Raw genomic sequence first — 21,079 nt, forward strand, 5'->3', positions numbered from 1 at the left:
GGGGATACTGCTTGGCAAGAGACCCTGCCAAGAAGGGAGGCTGGTGTTTTTCTGGAGATAGCTACCGGTGGTATTAACCTCGTATCTTTAGGAACAGGTGCCCTGTTAGGCCTCCCTGAAACTAAGGCCTTGCCAACCAAGAGAGAGACTGTTCTTTGTCTCGAAATAACTGTGGGGAGTTAACTTGTTTTTCAGAAGCAGGGGCTATGCTAAAATTCCCCTTCAACTCCCTAGCTCTCCCTGAGTGTAAAAACAATATAAATATTCAAGCAAAAGCTGCGAAGGTTAGAGTTCCGCTTGAAATGATATGAAATGAAATGAAAATCGCTTATTGTCACAAGTAGGCTTCAAATGAAGTTACTGTGAAAAGCCCCTAGTCGCCACATTCCGGCGCCTGTTCGGGGAGGCTGGTACGGGAATTGAACCGTGCTGCTGGCCTGCCTTGGTCTGCTTTCAAAGCCAGCGATTTAGCCCTGCTGTTGAGGAGATTACTGGGTGTTTATTGGAGTAAACTGACATAGCTCGACTTGTTGAGTTCTACTCCTGATTGAGTATGGAACTCCGAGACATCCAGTCAATGTGAGTATGAAACGTTAATAGTTTAAGCAAATATGTAGTTAAAGAAGCTCCAAGGCTAACTCATCATGTATCCTGTATCTGTCAAACTGTATCATTTATCGAAACACTTGTATTACCCTTTTTTCTTTAAATAATTTGTGTATATATTTTACCATACAGATCCATGTCTATTTTAATAAATAAGAGTGACATTTAACTAAGACTCATCATATTCTCACCCTCTGAGGCCATCTGGAGGGTCACTTGCCCATGCCTAGCTCTCAAGAATTAGAAATATTTAGTCGACGTTAAGGAAAAGATAGTCATCTAAGTCATAGTCTAACCTGTACACTGAAGGTAGTGAAAGCAAGGCACATTGTGTGTACTATAATTAGATCTCCAATATAGCGAGTCTTACTTTAGATATTCACAGGACCTTGTCTGGTAGCTTACAACCTCGAATAATCAGGAAGATCTTAGATAAATACTCCCCAACTGTCACAGTCCCAGTATTGCCGTTCGAACGTGCAATATTGAGTCCGGTGGGAGTGGGTGTTGTCGCTCACACGAGTCGGGTCCGCACCCGACAACAATTAAAGGGCCAGTTCAAACCATTAGTAATCCAGTAGAACACGATTTTGGTTAGAACAAAGAACAAAGAAGAACAAAGAAATGTACAGCACAGGAACAGGCCCTTCGGCCCTCCAAGCCCGTGCCGACCATACTGCCTGACTAAACTACAATCTTCTACACTTCCTGGGTCCGTATCCTTCTATTCCCATCCTATTCATATATTTGTCAAGATGCCCCTTAAATGTCCCTATCGTCCCTGCCTCCACTACCTCCTCCGGTAGTGAGTTCCAGGCACCCACTACCCTCTGCGTAAAAAACTTGCCTCGTACATCTACTCTAAACCTTGCCCCTCTCACCTTAAACCTATGCCCCCTAGTAATTGACCCCTCTACCCTGGGGAAAAGCCTCTGACTATCCACTCTGTCTATGCCCCTCATAATTTTGTATACCTCTATCAGGTCGCCCCTCAACCTCCTTCGTTCCAGTGAGAACAAACCGAGTTTATTCAATCGCTCCTCATAGCTTATGCCCTCCATACCAGGCAACATTCTGGTAAATCTCTTCTGCACCCTCTCTAAAGCCTCCACATCCTTCTGGTAGTGTGGCGACCAGAATTGAACACTATACGCCAAGTGTGGCCTAACTAAGGTTCTATACAGCTGCAACATGACTTGCCAATTCTTATACTCAATGCCCCGGCCAATGAAGGCAAGCATGCCGTATGCCTTCTTGACTACCTTCTCCACCTGTGTAGCCCCTTTCAGTGATCTGTGGACCTGTACTCCTAGATCTCTTTGACTTTCAATACTCTTGAGGGTTCTACCATTCACTGTATATTCCCTACCTGCATTAGCCCTTCCAAAATGCATTACCTCACATTTGTCCAGGTTAAACTCCATCTGCCATCTCTCCGCCCAAGTCTCCAGACAATCTAAATCCTGCTGTATCCTCAGACAGTCCTCATCGCTATCCGCAATTCCACCAACCTTTGTGTCGTCTGCAAACTTACTAATCAGACCAGTTACATTTTCCTCCAAATCATTTATATATACTACAAAGAGCAAAGGTCCCAGCACTGATCCCTGTGGAACACCACTGGTCACAGCCCTCCAATTAGAAAAGCATCCCTCCATTGCTACCCTCTGCCTTCTATGGCCTAGCCAGTTCTGTATCCACCTTGCCAGTTCACCCCTGATCCCGTGTGACTTCACCTTTTGTACTAGTCTACCATGAGGGACCTTGTCAAAGGCCTTACTGAAGTCCATATAGACAACATCTACTGCCCTACCTGCATCAATCATCTTAGTGACCTCCTCGAAAAACTCTATCAAGTTAGTGAGACACGACCTCCCCTTCACAAAACCGTGCTGCCTCTCACTAATACGTCCATTTGCTTCCAAATGGGAGTAGATCCTGTCTCGAAGAATTCTCTCCAGTAATTTCCCTACCACTGAAGTAAGGCTCACCGGCCTGTAGTTCCCTGGATTATCCCTGCCACCCTTCTTAAACAGAGGAACAACATTGGCTATTCTCCAGTCCTCCGGGACATCACCTGAAGACAGCGAGGAATCAAAGATTTCTGTCAAGGCCTCAGCAATTTCCTCTCCAGCCTCCTTCAGTATTCTGGGGTAGATCCCATCCGGCCCTGGGGACTTATCTACCTTAATATTTTTTAAGACACCCAACACCTCGTCTTTTTGGATCACAATGTGACCCAGGCTATCTACACCCCCTTCTCCAGACTCAACATCTACCAATTCCTTCTCTTTGGTGAATACTGATGCAAAGTATTCATTTAGTACCTCGCCCATTTCCTCTGGCTCCACACATAGATTCCCTTGCCTATCCTTCAGTGGGCCAACCCTTTCCCTGGCTACCCTCTTGCTTTTTATGTAAGTGTAAAAAGCCTTGGGATTTTCCTTAACCCTATTTGCCAATGACTTTTCATGACCCCTTCTAGCCCTCCTGACTCCTTGCTTAAGTTCCTTCCTACTTTCCTTATATGCCATATAGGCTTCGTCTGTTCCCAGCCTTTTAGCCCTGACAAATGCCTCCTTTTTCTTTTTGACGAGGCCTACAATATCACTCGTCATCCAAGGTTCCTGAAAATTGCCGTATTTATCTTTCTTCCTCACAGGAACATGCCTGTCCTGTATTCCTTTCAACTGACACTTGAAAGCCTCCCACATGTCAGATGTTGATTTGCCCTCAAACATCCGCCCCCAATCTATGTTCTTCAGTTCCCGCCTAATATTGTTATAATTAGCCTTCCCCCAATTTAGCACATTCATCCTCGGACCACTCTTATCCTTGTCCACCAGTACTTTAAAACTTACTGAATTGTGGTCACTGTTACCGAAATGCTCCCCTACTGAAACATCTACCACCTGGCCGGGCTCATTCCCCAATACCAGGTTCAGTACCGCCCCTTCCCTAGTTGGACTGTTTACATATTGTTTTAAGAAGCCCTCCTGGATGCTCCTTACAAACTCTGCCCCGTCTAAGCCCCTGGCACTAAGTGAGTCCCAGTCAATATTGGGGAAGTTGAAGTCTCCCATCACCACAACCCTGTTGTTTTTACTCTTTTCCAAAATCTGTCTACCTATCTGCTCCTCTATCTCCCGCTGGCTGTTGGGAGGCCTGTAGTATACCCCCAACATTGTGACTGCACCCTTCTTATTCCTGATCTCTACCCATATAGCCTCACTGCCCTCTGAGGTGTCCTCTCGCTGTATAGCTGTGATACTCTCCTGAACAAGTAGCGCAACTCCGCCTCCCCTTTTACATCCCCCTCTATCCCGCCTGAAACATCTAAATCCTGGAACGTTTAGCTGCCAATCCTGCCCTTCCCTCAACCAGGTCTCTGTAATGGCAACAACATCATAGTTCCAAGTAGTAATCCAAGCTCTAAGTTCATCTGCCTTACCCGTAATGCTCCTTGCATTAAAACATATGCACTTCAGGCCACCAGACCCGCTGTGTTCAGCAACTTCTCCCCGTCTGCTCTGCCTCAGAGCCACACTGTCCCTATTCCCTAGTTCTCCCTCAATGCTCCCACCTTCTGACCTATTGCTCCCGTGCCCACCCCCCTGCCATACTAGTTTAAACCCTCCCGTGTGACACTAGCAAATCTCGCGGCCAGGATATTTATGCCTCTCCGGTTTAGATGCAACCCGTCCATCTTATACAGGTCACACCTGCCCCGGAAGAGCTCCCAGTGGTCCAGATAACAGAAACCCTCCCTCCTACACCAGCTGTTTAGCCACGTGTTTGTCTGCTCTATCTTCCTATTTCTAGCCTCACTGGCACGTGGCACAGGGAGTAATCCCGAGATTACAACCCTCGAGGTCCTGTCTTTTAACTTTCTGCCTAGCTCCCTGAACTCCTGCTGCAGGACCTCATGCCCCTTCCTGCCTATGTCGTTAGTACCAATATGTACAACGACCTCTGCCTGTTTGCCCTCCCCCTTCAGGATTCCCTCTACCCGTTCGGAGACATCCTGGACCCTGGCACCAGGGAGGCAAAAGTGAGTCTTTGCATATTGCTTGTTTGGATGGGAGGGAGGTCAACACGCTTTGATTAACTTCTCATCCGAGGAGCCCCTGGATCACATTCAATCTCAAAGCGGGTTTGATGCTTTGTCAGCACAGAGTTGTGCCAGATTTTCTATTTATTTCCGGAACATTTCAAGCCTGCCTAGCTGTTTTTGAGGACCTCATCAACCTGAATTACAGCACAGTGCGTCCTTATTTGCAAGGCATAAGTCCTGGTGTACCTCCTTGAATTGGCCTTCTTTGTGCCGGAGACCTCTTATGACTCTAATGCTAACATCAACACCCCCTTTGTCCTGTATCAATGACATCTTTGTCAATCTCTCTGCCAATGCATATGCCCATCAATGTAGCTCTATCAATGTATATAGTTATCTCTGACTCCGACCAGCAGGTGGCGATAGAAATTCACCATGTGACTGAGAGTCGGTAGTGAGTCATGCTAGAGGACAGTCGCATTAGATGTATTCCAGGAGAAGTCAATTATCAGTTACCGTTTGTATTGCGGTTCGTTAGGTATCTTTCCACGTGTTGATCTTCTTAATAAATTATGTTACTCGTCAAAAAACTAGATGGTCTGTGTAAAACTGTACTACGACCATAACACAGAACGTAACAACCTCCTATTCTGCCACATTGCCCCCCCAACTATATAACCCATCACATTTCTAACTCCCTTCAGCTCTGAGAATGTGTCACATGGACACAGACCATTATATCTGTCTCTCTCTCCAGACATTGTCAGACCGGTTAATTTTATCCAGCATTTTCTGTTTCTATTTCAGAATTCCAGCACCTGCAGTGTTTACCTTTTAGTTGATATTTCCCTGAGAGAGAGAGGACAGAGAGAGAGGACTGAGAGACACCAGTCAGTGTACAGATATTTCCTGAGAGAGGACAGAGAGACACCAGTCAGTGTACAGATATCACCCTGAGAGAGAGAGGACTGAGAGACACCAGTCAGTGTACAGATATTTCCTGAGAGAGAGAGGACAGAGAGACACCAGTCAGTGTACAGATATCACCCTGAGAGAGAGAGGACTGAGAGACACCAGTCAGTGTACAGATATCTCCCTGGGAGAGAGGGGACTGAGAGACATCAGTCAGTGTACAGATATCTCCCTGAGAGAGAGAGGACTGAGAGACACCAGTCAGTGTACAGATATCTCCCTGAGAGAGAGAGGACTGAGAGACACCAGTCAGTGTACAGATATTTCCTGAGAGAGAGAGGACAGAGAGACACCAGTCAGTGTACAGATATCACCCTGAGAGAGAGAGGACTGAGAGACACCAGTCAGTGTAGAATATCTCCCTGAGAGAGAGGGACAGAGAGACACCAGTCAGTGTACAGATATCTCCCTGAGAGAGAGAGGGGACTGAGAGACACCAGTCAGTGTACAGATTGTGGTAAACCACTTTGTTGTATTATATGCATTGTGCTGTATCGTGCATGCCTGGGCTTGTCCAGGCTGGCTCCGCCTGTGGCTCCTCCCCTCGGGCTTCTGTATAAAAGTGGCAAGTCTCCGCCTCTGGACCCAGTTCGTGTCCAGAGGCAGGAGGTTGCTGTTTAGTGTATTAAAGCCTCAGTTACGTTTATCACTCGTTGTGTATTATTGATGGTGTATCACAGATATCTCCCTGAGAGGGAGAGAAGGGACTGTGCAACACCAGTCAGTGTATAGATCTCCTGAAGAGAGTGAAATTTGGAGGCTGAGGGACACCAATTAGTGTGCAGATAGCTCCCTGATAAAAAGAGGATTGAGGGACACCAGTCTGCATACAGATAGTTCCCTGAGAGAGGATTGAGGGACATCAGTCAGTGTACAGATATCTCCCTGAAAGAAAGAGGAGGCTGAGAGACACCAATCAGTGTGCAGATATCTCCCTGAGAGGGGGGAATGTCTCGGGGTATTTGAGAAGGAGGGTTAGATAGCTTCTCCTTACCGTGCTGCTGATGGTTTCCCTGGTGATGGCATCCTCTGTTTTTTTCAGAATGGCCCGAAGTAGTAGTGGGTACTTAGTGAGGCGTTGGTGAGGTTTTACCAGCATATCGTTCAGCCTCATCCTGTTGCTCTGTTTGTGTGTCTCTGCCCACTACACAAAAGCAACAATGTGTACAAAATAAATCTCAACTTCAGTGGACCCGAGAGGCGCATGTCCTTGTGGTCAGAGCAGAGCCTAAATCCACAGGCACGAGTGACTCCAATCGCCAGCCCGGGATCTGTGAGCCTAACTCCACAAGGCCCAATATCGCCTCACGGTGTTAATGAGCCTAACTCCACAGGCCCAACATCCCCTACCCGGTGTCAGTAACCATAACTCCACAAGCCCAATATCCTCTCCCCTGTGTCAGTAAGCTTAAATCCACAAGCCCAGGAGACCCTGAACCTCTCCCCAGTGTCAGTGAGTCTAAATCCACAGGCTTAAGGACCAAGAAGCCCAATCCCCTCCCTGGTGTCAGTAAGCCTAAATCCACAGGCCCAAGAAGCCCTAATCCCCTCCCTGAGGTGAGAGAGCCTAAATCCACAGGCTCGCAAGGCCCTGATCCCTTCCCTGAGGTCAGAGAGCCTAGGTCCCCAGGCTTACAAGGCCCTGATCCCTTCCCTGGAGTTAGTGAGCCTAAATCCACAGGCCCAAGAAGCCCGATCCACTCCCTGGTGTCAGTGAGCCTAAATCGACAGGCCCAAGAAGCCCTGATCCCCTCCCCGATGTTAGTGAGCCTAAATCCACAGGCCCAAGAAGCCCCAAGCCCCTCCCTGAGGTGAGAGAGCATAAATCCACAGGCTTGCAAGGCCCTGATCCCTTCCCTGGGGTCAGTGAGCCTAAATCCACAGGCTTGCAAAGCCCTGATCCCTTCCCTCGGGTCAGTGAGCCTAAATCTACAGATTTGCAAGTTCCTGATCCGTTCCCTGGGGTCGGTGAGCCTAAATCTAATGGCCTGCAAATACCCAATTTTCTCCCTGAGGTCAGTAAATCTAAATCCACAGGCCCAAGAAGCCTTATCCCCTCCCTGGGGCCAGTGAGTCTAGATCCACAGGCACAACAGGCCCCGATCTGCTTCCTGGTGTCACGGTGGGCGGCACGGTAGCACAGTGGTTAGCACAGTTTCTTCACAGCGCCAGGGACCCGGGTTCAATTCCCGGCTTGGGTCACTGTCTGTGCGAGTCTGCACGTTCTCCGTGTGTCTGTGTGGGTTTCCTCCAGGTGCTCCAGTTTCCTCCCACAAGTCGAGAAAGATGTGCTTGTTAGGTGAATTGGACATTCTGAATTCTCCCTCAGTGTACCCAACCAGGCGCCGGAGTGTGGCGACTAAAGGCTTTTCACAGTAACTTTATTGCAATGTTAGTGTAAGCCTACTTGTGACACTAATAAAGATTATTATTATGCGCCTAAATCCACAAGTCAGGGGGCCTACGTCCACAGGCCTGCGAGGCTGTGATCTTCTCCCTGGGGTGAGTGAGCCTCAATCCATAGGCTGAAGAGACCCTGATCCCTTCCCTGGGGTCATTGAGCCAAAATTCCTAGGCCCACGAGGTCCCTGTCTCCGACCCAGACTCAGTGGCCGCTTGCAGAGTCCGAGGGAGAAGGGGAAACGGTTATCCTGCGTTAATTAATACTCCAAGGACCCAGTCAAAATGGCTGCCAATGTTGGCGTGATGGTGGCCACTTACCTTGACATACATGGCAAAAAGTTTGTTGTTCTGCTGGGTGACATGGGTGTACTGGAGACAGTGTGCCTCCGAGAGGCAGTAATGGATATACGAGTGGAATTGCTCTGGGAACTATGCAGGGAGGTGAGGGGAGAGAGAAAGTTCAGACATTGTTAGCTTATTTTTGCTCCTCCCTCACTGCCCCCACACCCTGTCTTTTCCTCAACTTATCCAACTGCTCCTGCCCCATCCACGTCTCTCACGCGAACCCTGCACCTGCCCCTCCCCCCTCGATTGAACAGTGCCCCATCTTCCCCTACCCACTCCATCCCATCATTCCTCCTCTCCATCTTCCAAACTCCCTCCTAGACATTCCACTACTAACTCACCCAACCCCTCTCCCATTTCCAGGACCTTCTCCATTCACATTCCATCCTCCTCCACTCACCCCCGTCCTCCTCCCGCTCCCTATATGTAGGGGCCAGGGAGGTTACAGAGATATGGAGGGTTGTAGGGGCTGGACTAGATTACAGACATAGGGAGGGTGTAGGAGCTGGAGGAGGTTACCGGATATGGGATGGGTGTAGGGGCTGGAGGAGGTTGCAGGGATATGGATGGGTGTAGGAGCTGGAGGAGGTTACCGGATATGGGATGGGTGTAGGGGCTGGAGGAGGTTACCGGATATGGGATGGGTGTAGGGGCTGGAGGAGGTTACCGGATATGAGATGGGTGTAGGGGCTGGAGGAGGTTACCGGATATGGATGGGTGTAGGGGCTGGAGGAGGTTGCAGGGATATGGATGGGTGTAGGAGCTGGAGGAGGTTACCGGATATGGGATGGGTGTAGGGGCTGGAGGAGGTTGCAGGGATATGGATGGGTGTAGGGGCTGGAGGAGGTTGCAGGGATATGGATGGGTGTAGAAGCTGGAGGAGGTTACCGGATATGGGATGGGTGTAGGGGCTGGAGGAGGTTGCAGGGATATGGATGGGTGTAGGAGCTGGAGGAGGTTACCGGATATGGGATGGGTGTAGGAGCTGGAGGCGGTTACCGGATATGGATGGGTGTAGGGGCTGGAGGAGGTTGCAGGGATATGGATGGGTGTAGGAGCTGGAGGAGGTTACCGGATAGGGAGCGGTAGCTGCTGGGTGCGGGAAGTTACAGTGATAGGCAGGGAGAGTTGTAGGGACTGAAGGTGGCTACAGAGGTAGGGAGGGGTGTAGCTGCTGGATGCGGGAGGTTACGGTGATAGGCAGGGGTGTAGGGGCTGTAGGTGGTTCCAGAGATAGGGAGGGGACGAGGACCATGGACGAGTTTGAAAAAGGGGTTGAGAATTTTAACAACGAGGATTTGTCTGAGTTGATGGTTACACAGGAGGGTGGGTCCAGGCACTCGAGAGTTGAACAGTTAAGTCTGGATGGATGGAGGAAGCTAAGAACTAACCTCCAATTCTGTGGGCTCTGATTCTTGTGAATAATGGATGGTTAACTTTGAATATTCCCGCAAAGAGAATCATGTGGCCAAACCTTCCCCTCTCACATTCGTTAGGATAAACACAAGAGTACCAAATTTCAGACTCTCACAATAATTGCTTTACAAGTGGGCTCTGATTGGCCGAGGGGTTGCCATTATACCAATGGTGAACAAATGGCTCGGCAAGCTCCCGGCTAATTCAGACAAAAAAACAAGGTTCGATCACATTGCTCTTGTTTGCAGAGGACCCACCCGATTATTTTGTATCTGCACCTAGCAACGTTTCCCCCCGCACCCCCGCTATTCCCACCCAACCTAGCAACCAATGGGATGTACCTCACCGTCTGTAAGCCCTGGCAGAGGAGAACGGGGTCCAACGGGTTCCCAGAGACTTTCGCCTGGTTCAGAACGGGCCACATCACTTCCTGCCAGACTTGCCGATGGAGTCGGATGATTTCCTGAATGTTGCTGAAGATTTGACGCGGATCGACCTGTAGGAATCACAGGTTGACATTTCAGTCCTTCTGGCTCTTAGGGGGGTGGGGAGGACACCCAGAGAGAGAGCGTGGGGATCGTGAGGTCTTGGGTGCGAAGGCGTCAGGGACGAACTGGCCTATGCCAAACTTCCTCTTGATTGAGCCAGCGGAGAATCTATTTTGCTAATCGCCAGGGGAGGGTATGAGTGCTCCAGCCCAACCCCCCATTGCCCACAGTGCTGTTAGGAATGGAGTTCCAGGATTCTGACCCAGCAACAGTGTTGTACCCTCAATAACGACGCCAGAGAATAAAACGGTAACAAAGGCTTTAATAAGCTAGGAACTAGCCTGGTGCCGAGACGGGTGCTTACAGGGTGCCCACAAGGCAGCCCCTTATATACAGCTCCCAGGTGGGCGGAGCTGGAGGCGGAGTCCCCCAGGGTTCCAAGCCCGGTCTGAAAGGGGATATCACCTTACATGATGGTAAGGGTACAGTAATACAGCAACCGTTCACCACATTCACCCCCTGTTTTTTAAAAAAGTCCGGCGGGGGTGAAGTGCCACCATAAGTCCATTCGTTTTGGCAGCCTGATCCTTCTCATCAACCTCCTCAGCTCGGGCGGTGGTGCGGCAGACACGGACGTCTTAGTTGAGGGTTTGTTCGGGAGCACGGTGGTCGGAGCCTTGGTCCGGGTCGGGGTAGGGGACCGTGCGCAGGAGAAATAACTGGGGCTGGGGGTAGCGGTGCCGGTGCCGATGGGGTGTGTAGAGGGGGGGGGGGTTGCTAGTGCGCGCGCGGTCAGTGTCCACCGACGGGGAGTGGGACTGGGGGGGGGGGGGGGGTGCCAGATCCCGCAGGGGTCTGTGAGGGAGGGGATATCTGTAGTGGGGGAACCAGCGGGTGCCAGATCCCGGAGGGAAATTGTATCTTGCCTGCCGTCGAGGTACTCGACGTAGGCGTATCTGGGGTTTGCGTGTAGTAATCGGACCCTCTCGACCAGGGGGTCCGTTTTATGTCTCCTCGCGTGCCTCTGGAGAAGAACAGGTCCCGGAGCTGTCAGCCAAGGTGGAAGCGAGACCCCGGGGGTAGACTTCCTGGGGAAGACAAACAATTGGTTGTGAGGGGTCTCATTCGTGGCCATGCAGAGGGGTGACCTAATGGAGTGTAGGGGGTCGGGTAGGACCTCCTGCCAGCGGGTAGTTGGGAGACTTCTCGACCGTAGGGCCAGGAGGACAGCCTTCCACACTGTCGCGTTCTCCCTCTCCACCTGCCCGTTTCCCCGCGGGTTATAATTGGTCGTTCTGCTCGAGGCCATGCCTTTGCTGAGCAGATACAGACGTGGTTCATCGCTCATGAACGATGTACCCCTGTCGCTGTGGGTATAAGCGGGGAAACCAAACAGGGTGAAGATGCTGTGCAGTGCCTTTATCATGGTGGCAGAGGTTATGTCGGGGCAGGGGATGACGAATGGGAAGCGGGAGAACTCGTCGATAACGGTGAGGAAATAGGTATTGTGGTTGGTGGACGGGAGGGGCTCCTTGAAGTCCATGCTTAGTAGCTCAAAGGGCCCCGAGGCCTTCACGAGACGAGCCTTGTCTGGACGGTAGAAGTGCGGTTTGCACTCGGCACAGATCTGGCAAGCCCTGGTCATGGCCTTTACCTCCTCGGTTGAGTAAGGTAGGTTGCGGGACTTGATAAAGTGGACCAGCCGGGTAACCCCAGGGTGACAGAGGTCATTGTGGATGGCTTGCAGGCGGTCCTCCTGCGCATTGGCGCAAGTGTCGCGGGACAGGGCACCTGGGGGCTCGTTGAGCTCCCCGGGACGATACTTGATATCGTACGTGTAGGTGGAGAGTTCGATCCTCCACCTCAAAATTTTATAGTTTTTTTATTTTGCCTCGTTGTGCGTTATCAAACATAAAGGCTACTGACCGTTGGTCGGTGACGAGAGTGAACCTCCTACCGGCTAGGTAGTGCCTCCAGTGCCGCACAGCCTCCACAATGGCTTGTGCCTCCTTCTCGACTGCAGAGTGTCGAACCTCGGTGGCGGTGAGGGTTCGGGAGAAGAACGCTACTCGTCTGCATGCCTGGTTGAGGGTAGCAGCCTGGGCGATGTCTGATGCATCGCTCTCTACCTGGAAGGAGTTAGTTTCATCCACCGCACACATAGCGGCCTTGATGATGTCGGCCTTGATGTGGCTGAAGGCCGATCGGGCCTCAGCCGACAGGGGAAATATCGTGGTCCTCATGAGTGGGTGGACTTTGACCGCATAGTTGGGGATCCACTGGGCGTAATAGGAGAAGAGCCCCAAGCACCGTTTGAGGGCCTTGAGGCTGCGGGGGAGGGGAAGTTCCTTTAGGGGACGCATGCGGTCAGAGTCGGGACCTAGGACCCCGTTTTCCACGACATAGCCGAGGATGGCCAGCCGGGTTGTGTGGAAAATACATTTTTCTTCGTTATGGGTCAGGTTGAGGGCTCGGGCGGTCTGGAGGAACTTTTCGAGGTTCGTGTCATGATCCTGCTGGTCATGGCCGCAGATGGTGACACTGTCCAAGTACGGGTATGTAGCCCGCAAACCATTTGGTCCATCGCCCTTTGGAAGACAGAGACCCCATTTGTGACGCCAAAGGGGACCCTGAGGAAGTGGAAGAGCCGGCCGGCTGCTTTGAACGTAGTATAGGGCGGTCTTTTGGTCGGATGGGGAGCTGGTGGTAGGCGGATTTGAGGTCGACCGTGGAAAAGACTCGGTATTGGGCGATCCGATTTACCATTTCCGCGATGCGAGGAAGGGGGTACGCATCAAGCTGCGTGAATCGGTTTATGGTCTGGCTATAATCCATGACCATCCGTTTCTTCTCCCCGGACCAGACTACCACCACTTGTGCTCTCCAGGGGCTGTTGCTAGCCTCGATGACCCCCTGTCCCAGTAAACGCTGGACCTCTGACTTGATAAAAGTCATGTCTTGGGCATTGAACCGCCGGCTCCTGGTGGCGATGGGCTTACAGTCGGGAGTGAGGTTCGCGAATAGAGAGGGGGGTGCATCTTTCAGTGTCGCAAGGCTGCATACCGTGAGGGGGGGGGCAAGGGTCTGCCGAACTTCAGTGTCAGGCTTCGGTGGCTGCACTGGAAATCCAGTCCGAGCAGCAGGGGAGCGCAGAGGTGAGGGAGGATATACAGTTTGAAACGGGTGTATTCGGCGCCCTGGATCAAGAGATCTGCAATACAATAGCCCTTGATTTGTACCGAGTGGGACCCGGATGCGAAGGCTGTGGTTTGGGATACGGGATGGGTGCGCAAGAAGCAGCGCCTTACCGTCTCAGGATGAATAAAGCTCTCCGTGCTCCCGGAGTCAAAAAGGCATGGCGTGTCGCGCCCGTTGACCTGGACTTTCATCATAGACTTCTGCAGATGTTTTGGCCGCATTTGGTCGAGGGTGATCGCTCCCAGTTGCGGGTAGTCCGAGTCCTTAGCTGAGTCGGATTCGTAAAATGGCCGCCGCCGTCGGTCGCACGTGTCGTGTTGAGAAGCTGGCCGGCAACAAGATGGCCGCCCCCATGATTTGCACGAGGCGGTTAACACGTCAAAAAGGGGCGTGTCGGGTCGATGCGCAGCCGCATTGAGAGGCCTGCGGGCCTGTGAGCCTGATTTTTGTGTCTGCTGTTCTTTGTGTTTCTGGCCCTTGGGCCTGGCCAGGCAGACCCTTGCAAAATGCCCCTTTTTCCTGCAGTCGCTGCAGATGGCGGATCGGGCTGGGCAGCGTGGGCGTGGATGCTGGCCCTGCCCGCAGAAGTAGCACGGTGTGCCCCCGGTTTTGGCGGGTCGCCGCGCAGCGCAGGTCCGTAACGTGGCCGAGTCTGGGGAAGTCCAAGGGGGGCTCGCAGGGTCCGCGGGGTACTTGCTCAAATTATGTCAGGCCACTTCCAGCGAGGAGGATAGCGTTAGCGTTGCCTGTAGGTCTTTTTCCCCGTTTTTGAGTAGCTGCTGCCGGATGTAGGTCGAGCGGACGCCGGACACGAAAGCGTCTCTGATGTGCAGGTTCATTTGGACTTCCCCTGTCACATCCTGATGTGGTGAGCGTACATGAGTTTTTCTACAAATTTGTCTAGCGATTCCCCCGAACGCTGCCGGCAGGTAGAGAGCAGATGCCGGGCATGTACCTCGTTGATGGGTTTGACAAACCACTTGTGTAGTAACTCAACCACTTCTTCGTTGGTAGTCGCCTTTTCGAGTGTGGCCGAGATTCTGTGACTCACCCAGGCATGGAGTAGGCACAGCTTGCGTGGCCCCAGGATGGGAGTCTCTGAGGAGAACAGGTAGGCCTCGAAGCATCAGAGCCAGTATTTAAAAATTTCCTTTGCCTCCGGTGTCCGTGCTTCCAGATTGAACTTCTCTGGTTTTAGGCCTGCATCCATCCTGGTGCTTATTAAATTGTTGTACCCGCAATAACGACGCTAGAGAGTAAAACGGTAAAGAAGGCTTTAATAAGTTAAGAACTAGCCTGGTGCCGAGACGTGTGCTTACTGGGTGCCGCCCACAAGGCAGCCCCTTATATAAGGCTCCCAGGTGGGCGGAGCCGGAGGTGGAGTCCCCCATGGGCCCAGTCTTAAAGGGGACATCACCTTACATGATGATAAGGGTACAGTAATACAGTAACCGTTCATCACAGACAGTGAAGGAACGGCTGATATATTTCCCAGTCGGGATAGTGAGTGACTCAGAGGGGAACTTGCAGGTGGGCGTGTTCCCATATGTCTGCTGCCCCTTGTCCTTCTAGATGATAGAAGTCACCGGTTTAGAAGGTGCTGTCGAAGGAGCCTTGGTGACTCACTGCAGTGCGTCTTGTAGACGGCACACACGGCTACTACTGTGCGTCAGTGATGGAAGGAGTGAATGTTTTTGGCTAGATTGTCAATCGAACTGGGCTGCTTTGTTCTGGATAGTGTTGAGCTTCTTGAGTGTTGTTGAGATCTGCACTCATCCAGGCATGTGGAGAGTATCCCATCACGCTCCTGACTTGTGCCTTGTAGATTGTATTTTGATGGGAGTCAGGAAGTGAGTTACTCTCTGCAGGATTCCCAGCCTCTGACCTGTTGTTGTAGCCACAGTATTTATACATCTGGTGCAAATTCAGATTCTGGCCCATGGTAACCCCCAGGATGTTGTTGGGATTGAAGCTCCTGGGCGGGATTCTCTGTCGGCCGACACTGAAATTGAGAAATATGATTGGGCGAAGAACCGGTTTTTAAGCCGAAATGGTGGCAGGCGCCAGGTTCACGTCAAATTGCAATTCTCTGGTGCCTCGACAGAGATGTCACTGCGTTCTACTCTGCGCGTACAGTAGGCGCTAATTGCATTTCATTAGCGGGCCTGACCCGGTATTCTCCGGGGTCGCTGCGATTCTCCACCTCCACTGGGGGGAATTCCCGATGGCGAGGTTCACTTGTGCTTTTAAAAATCGGGAAACAGGCGTCGTGGCTGCTGAGGGAGAGAGAGGAGGCAGGACACACAGGGGCACGACCGTGGGCTGCCAGTCCTGACTCCAGCCAGGTTGGCTGGGGTGGGGATGGGTGCTGCCAGGGCCAGGGTGAGGGGGGGGGGGTACAGTCCGGGGGCCGGGGTGACCCCGCACGGGACTGGGGTGGTGTCCAGGCACGGACCACCATTGCTGCGGCCTGCAAGGCAGCCATCGTGCTGAGCCACCCACTGTGGGGACCGCCCAACGTGGCCCCTGGTTCTGCAGAGTGACACTGGCCATAGGGGTGCCCCCACGCCACCACCCCCGAACTCCAGACCCCACATCTCCACCCCACCATGCCTCCACCGCAGCCCCATCCCCACACCGCAAACACAGCCATACCCCCCCCCCCCCCCCCAACCAGCAGCCACCCACCGGCGGGGCATCACGCGGCCCACCCAACGGCAACAGTAGCCCCTACAGGGGGGAGCTGGACGGGAGCTGTGGAGTGTACTGCTGGCAAGGGTCCCGCCAGCTGATGGTACCCCAGGCAGCAGGGATGAGCGGCAGGGTTAGATGGCCCTCACAGTGCCAGGCTCAGACGGGCCAGGGGTGTAGGGATGGAGGGGGACATGCAGAGGCAGATTCCGGAGTGCCAACCGGGGCCATCACATAGCTGGTGGACCTGGCTGGGCACGGGGGGGTTGCACCATTGAACATGTCGGCCTTTCACCCGCTGCAGACAATGGATTTTGGAATTCAACCAGCAATAGTCATAGATTATCATAGAATTTACAGTGCAGAAGGAGGCCATTCGGCCCGTCGAGTCTGCACCGGCTCTTGGAAATAGCACCCTACCCAAGGTCAATACCTCCACCCTATCCCCATAACCCAGTAACCCCACCCAACATTAAGGGCAATTTTGGACACTAAGGGCAATTTATCAAAGCCAATCCACCTAACCTGCACATCTTTGGACTGTGGGAGGAAACCGGAGCACCCGGAGGAAACCCACGCAGACACGGGGAGGATGTGCAGACTCCGCACAGACAGTGACCCAAGCCGGAATCGAACCTGGGACCCTGGAGCTGTGAAGCAATTGTGCTATCCACAAGGCTACCGTGCTGCCCTAAAAGTGGCTTTCCTCCTAGGGGATGCACTGCGGCTGTACGAGCTGGAGCTGCTCGAGGAGGAGGAAGCTGCAGCAGCGGAGCGTGTCCCAGAGGAACAGGATCAGCGAGTGAGGACGGAGAGCCACCTGCCCAACAGGCCGAGGAAAAGGAGGAAGAGGTGCCAAGGAGGTGCCGCATGAGGACTCGCATGTGCCGGCAATGCCTATCATTCGAGGACCTGCCCGGCAGGGTATGCCGTCAACAACTCCGGATGAGCATGGGGACAGTGCAACATATCTGTCGGATCATGGCGCACCTGGCATTGCGGGAGAATGGGGGAGGACACTCGCTCCCGGTGGTCGCCAAGGCGACGGTCGCCCTACATTTCCACATAATGGGGTCCTTCCAGACGCCGAGTGGGGACCTGACCGGGATCTCACAGAGCTCGGTGCACAGATGCATCCGTGCTGTCATGGAGGCCCTAAATGCACAGGCGGATCAATACATCCATTTCAATGTGGACTGAGCCCACCAGGATGCCCGGGCAGCGGGGTTCGCTGCCATCGCCAGGATGTCCTGGGTCCAGGAGGTGATCGATGAGATGCATGTCGCCCTACGAGCACCAGCTCATGACAGGCCAATCTTCACAAACCAAAAGGGTTCCACTCGATGAACACGCAGCTGGTATGTGGCCATGAGCTGCGCATCGTGCACCTCTGTGCCTAATGCCTGGGCACTGTGCACAACGCCTTCATCCTGGCACATTCAACAGTTTCTGGCCTCTTCGAGAAGCACCCCCGACTGGGGGGTTGGCTCCTGGGCAACAGGGGTTACCCACTGCGGTCGTGGCTGATGATGCCTGTCCAGAGGCCACAGACTGACCCGCTACAATAATGGCCATGCCCCGAACAGGAGTGTGATCGAGCAGTGCCTCGGCCTCCTGCAGTATGGCGCTGGGAGGGTCGCCCGCATCGTGGCAGCCTGCTGCCACAACATCACGCAGCAGAGGGGCGATGTGCTGGAGGAGGAGGATGAAGGCCAGGCCTCATCCGATGAGGAGGACGCAGGGGAGGGTGAGGATGGGCACAATCTGAGGCCCAGGCAGACACGGGAGGCCGCACAACGTGTGCGCCAGGGCCAATACACACGGGACATGCTGATCACCTCCAGCTTCACCGACTTGGGGAGTGGAGGGTACTGGCCAGGGGCACAGACACCGCCAACCACTTGGCGCTGCCAGTCCTGGTGGTCAGCTGCCGTCGAGGCCAGGGTCTGCTACTCGCGGCCATAGAACATAGGGAGTGGACCACCTCCATCTGGGACTGCAACACATCATGCTGTGAATGTGCCACCACCTTCAGGGTGTGTGCCACACCAGCCAGTGACTGCGCCATCTCCCTCTGGGACTGGGCCACGTTAATGAGCACTGCTGCAATGTTCAGGTGGCCCTAGCACATGGCTGCCTGTGATAGAGCAGTCCTGTACTGAGCCTCGGCCACTGCCTGCACTGAGTGCCCCAGGCCTCCACCACAAACGTCACCCTTGCGGTTCCGGCCTGGGTGGCCCATATGGTCTGCACCATGCCCTGCTGCAGCATCTCCTCCAACTGGCCCTGCAGGTGCTGGATGCTCGCCGACAACCCCTCATGTAGTCCCTGGCTCTGCGACTGTACCTTCACAATCGATGGGACCATCCGTTCCAGAAGCCCGAAACCTGTCTGGACGGTAGCTAGTCCCTGGGATCAGGCTATCCTCCAACCGCCCGCCCCCTCAGGACTTCCTACCTCCACCTGCTGTACCGCAGCATTTGTGTGGTGCGCACCAGATAGTGGCCCAGCAGCCTCTTCACTAAAGTGCCCAACCGAGGTGTCTATGGGATGGTGGAGGGGTTGGAGACAGCTGCGATGGGAAGTCAGTGTCATCCGAGGACTCGAACTCCGGGGTGTCCTGGGATGCGGGTCGAGATATACCATCCATGGCGGTGTTGCCCTTGTCGCTGCTCGACACTTGGGGTTCTGGCTGTGAATGGGGTCGGGGGCGAAGGCGGTCACCCTATCACCAGAAGCTCCTGCAAGGCACAACACAAGACGCATGATTGCATTGTGAACTGGGGGGGGAGTTGTAGTGGTGGGGGTTTGCTGCAGAAGGGGGTGGGGTTGTGTTGGGGATGGGGGAGTAGTGGTGATGATGCAGCAGCCGTGTGGGGGTGGTGTGGGAGAGCGGGCGGTGTGGGCCTGGGGATGGTGTGAGGGTGACGGTGGTGTGGGGTGGTGGCGGCTGTGTGCGTGGTGTGGGGGTGGGGGGATGTGACACATGTGCCATGGGGAAACGCAACTAAGCGGGGTCTCACTTCCTTGCTCGATGCTGACCTCCACCCCAGCGACCTCCCTTTCCTCCAGGCCACCGACCAAGTCCAGGGCCCTCTGCTCTGCTGCAGTGAGGGGCCGCCGGTGGTTACCCTCCGGTCTTCTCTCGCTCCCGGCGGTTATGAGCAGCTTTATCCTGTTGGTGGTGGGTGGGGGGGGGAGATCAACACAGATAACGCACAGTGTTAGACAGTCCAACACACGCAACCCAGGAGGTAGGCAGCTGGTGGCCAGGGCACCCGGCCTTGACGGCCGGTATGGGTGGTGGCATGTGTTGCAGGGTGGGGGTGGGCTGCCTCCAGGTGGTGGGCTACATGTATGTGTGGGATGGTGGGGGAGGGATTACGGGCGTGTGGGATGGGGGTTGGTGCCAGGGGCACAGCGCTGCCTACTCACCCTGGCCACCCTGAGTAGGCCATGCAGTTTCTCCCGGCACTGTTGGCCGGTCCGGCTGGTGTTGCCCACGGCGCTGGCCACCTCTGCCACCTGCACCCGGCACGGCGAATGGCAGAGGCTGGCAGCCTCCTTGCCACCCCGGGGAACAGGATCGCCCATCTCTCCTCCACGGTGCCCAGCAGGATCTCCACTTCAGCATTGGCGAACCTTGGGGCCGGGCGTCTTGCTGCCATCTTGTTGTCTGGGATGGTGAGTGTGGGGGGTGAAGTGTGTATGTGGGGCTGCAGCTTGTCAGCCTCCTGAGTGTCAATCATGGACCTGGCGAATCCGGCACCGCTTCTCAAGGCGGTAAGCCTCACTCTAATGTGCAGATTCACGAAGTATCTGAAGCTTTATCCCCTTCACCTCAGATTCTCCGATTTGGAGACTAGGTGGGAACGGTGGCAAGACGGCCACCCATTCCCCATTTTGCTGGGGGCTAGCAGGAAGGCAGGGTAGAGCACCCGTGAAATAGTCCACCCCTTCGGCCAACTCGTGAGCCCCGGACCACCCACCACAGTGCCCCCAGCCCCGAATAATGTCCCCCCCCCCTGCCCGCGGATCGGCCCTGCCCCGACTGCGGCGGCGCTGGACTGAGTTTGCAGCCGGCACGCTAAGTTCCCGATGGGTGAGACCACGCGTGTCCCGCGCCGTAGAGAACTTGGCCGGTCGGGGGTGGAACATCGGGGCGCAGGCTTCAGCCAATGTCCTGAGGCCGTGGAAACGTGGCGCGGTGTACTCTGCGGGTACGCTGCTTTGGAGGGGTGGAGCATCGCGGATGCGGCCCGGCCCCCAATTCGGTCAGAAATTTGGATTCTCCAGCCCGTCGCCGAATGCCCACAAATGGGGACTGAACTGCACTCGTGGGGGTCTCCCAGGGGATCGCAAGCACCAAGATGCATGCCCATCAGGCAGGGTGATGTCCTGGCACTACCGATGCCACGTGGGCACCCTGGCAGTGCCACCTGGACACCCTGGCCAGCCTGGCATTTCCAAGGTGCCCGTGTGGCACTACCAGCTGGCATGGGCACTGCCATGGTGCCAAGGTGGCAGTGCCAAGCTGGCATTTTTTTCCACGCGACTGGGCTGGGGCTGCTTTACATGGGTGTTAGCGGGTGCGATGCAGGCAGGGGACCCTCCCATATCGTGTTTGGGCTGGGGGGCGGGGATCGTGTTGGGGGCCTCAGAGATCAGGATGCCATTTAAAAATGGTGCACCAATCTCTCGCTACAAAATGGGGCTATTTGCAGCTACAGCTGCCCTTTCCTCATTCTAGCCCCTTATTTAATATGAGTTGTGTTGAATAGCCATGTGTTTCTCGGCACTAAGGCTACGCTAGTGGACTTTGTTCCCTTTTGGGAGAATTGTGTCTTCAGTCTCAGGAACGGAAAATTTGTCCATCTGTCTCTGGATTCCGGGAGAATTAATCCTG

The 21,079-nt window shown here is 54.0% G+C and overlaps 1 protein-coding gene across 5 annotated transcripts in view; it reads right to left on the reverse strand.

The window, feature by feature from the left end:
* Nucleotides 1-21,079, reverse strand: part of LOC140392876 (pleckstrin homology domain-containing family G member 5-like) — a 243,494-nt gene that overhangs the window by 119,352 nt on the left and 103,063 nt on the right. For all 5 annotated transcript variants that reach the window (XM_072478625.1, XM_072478627.1, XM_072478626.1 and 2 more), the window contains 3 exons: nt 10,143-10,292; nt 8,354-8,464; nt 6,627-6,776 (listed from right to left, as the gene is read on the reverse strand). In XM_072478625.1, coding sequence (XP_072334726.1) covers nt 6,627-6,776; nt 8,354-8,464; nt 10,143-10,292 — 411 coding nt within the window. The remainder of the gene's footprint in view (nt 1-6,626; nt 6,777-8,353; nt 8,465-10,142; nt 10,293-21,079) is intronic.

This window comes from Scyliorhinus torazame, chromosome 16, assembly GCF_047496885.1.
Source record: "Scyliorhinus torazame isolate Kashiwa2021f chromosome 16, sScyTor2.1, whole genome shotgun sequence".
In the NCBI taxonomy this organism is placed as follows: Eukaryota; Metazoa; Chordata; class Chondrichthyes; order Carcharhiniformes; family Scyliorhinidae; genus Scyliorhinus; species Scyliorhinus torazame.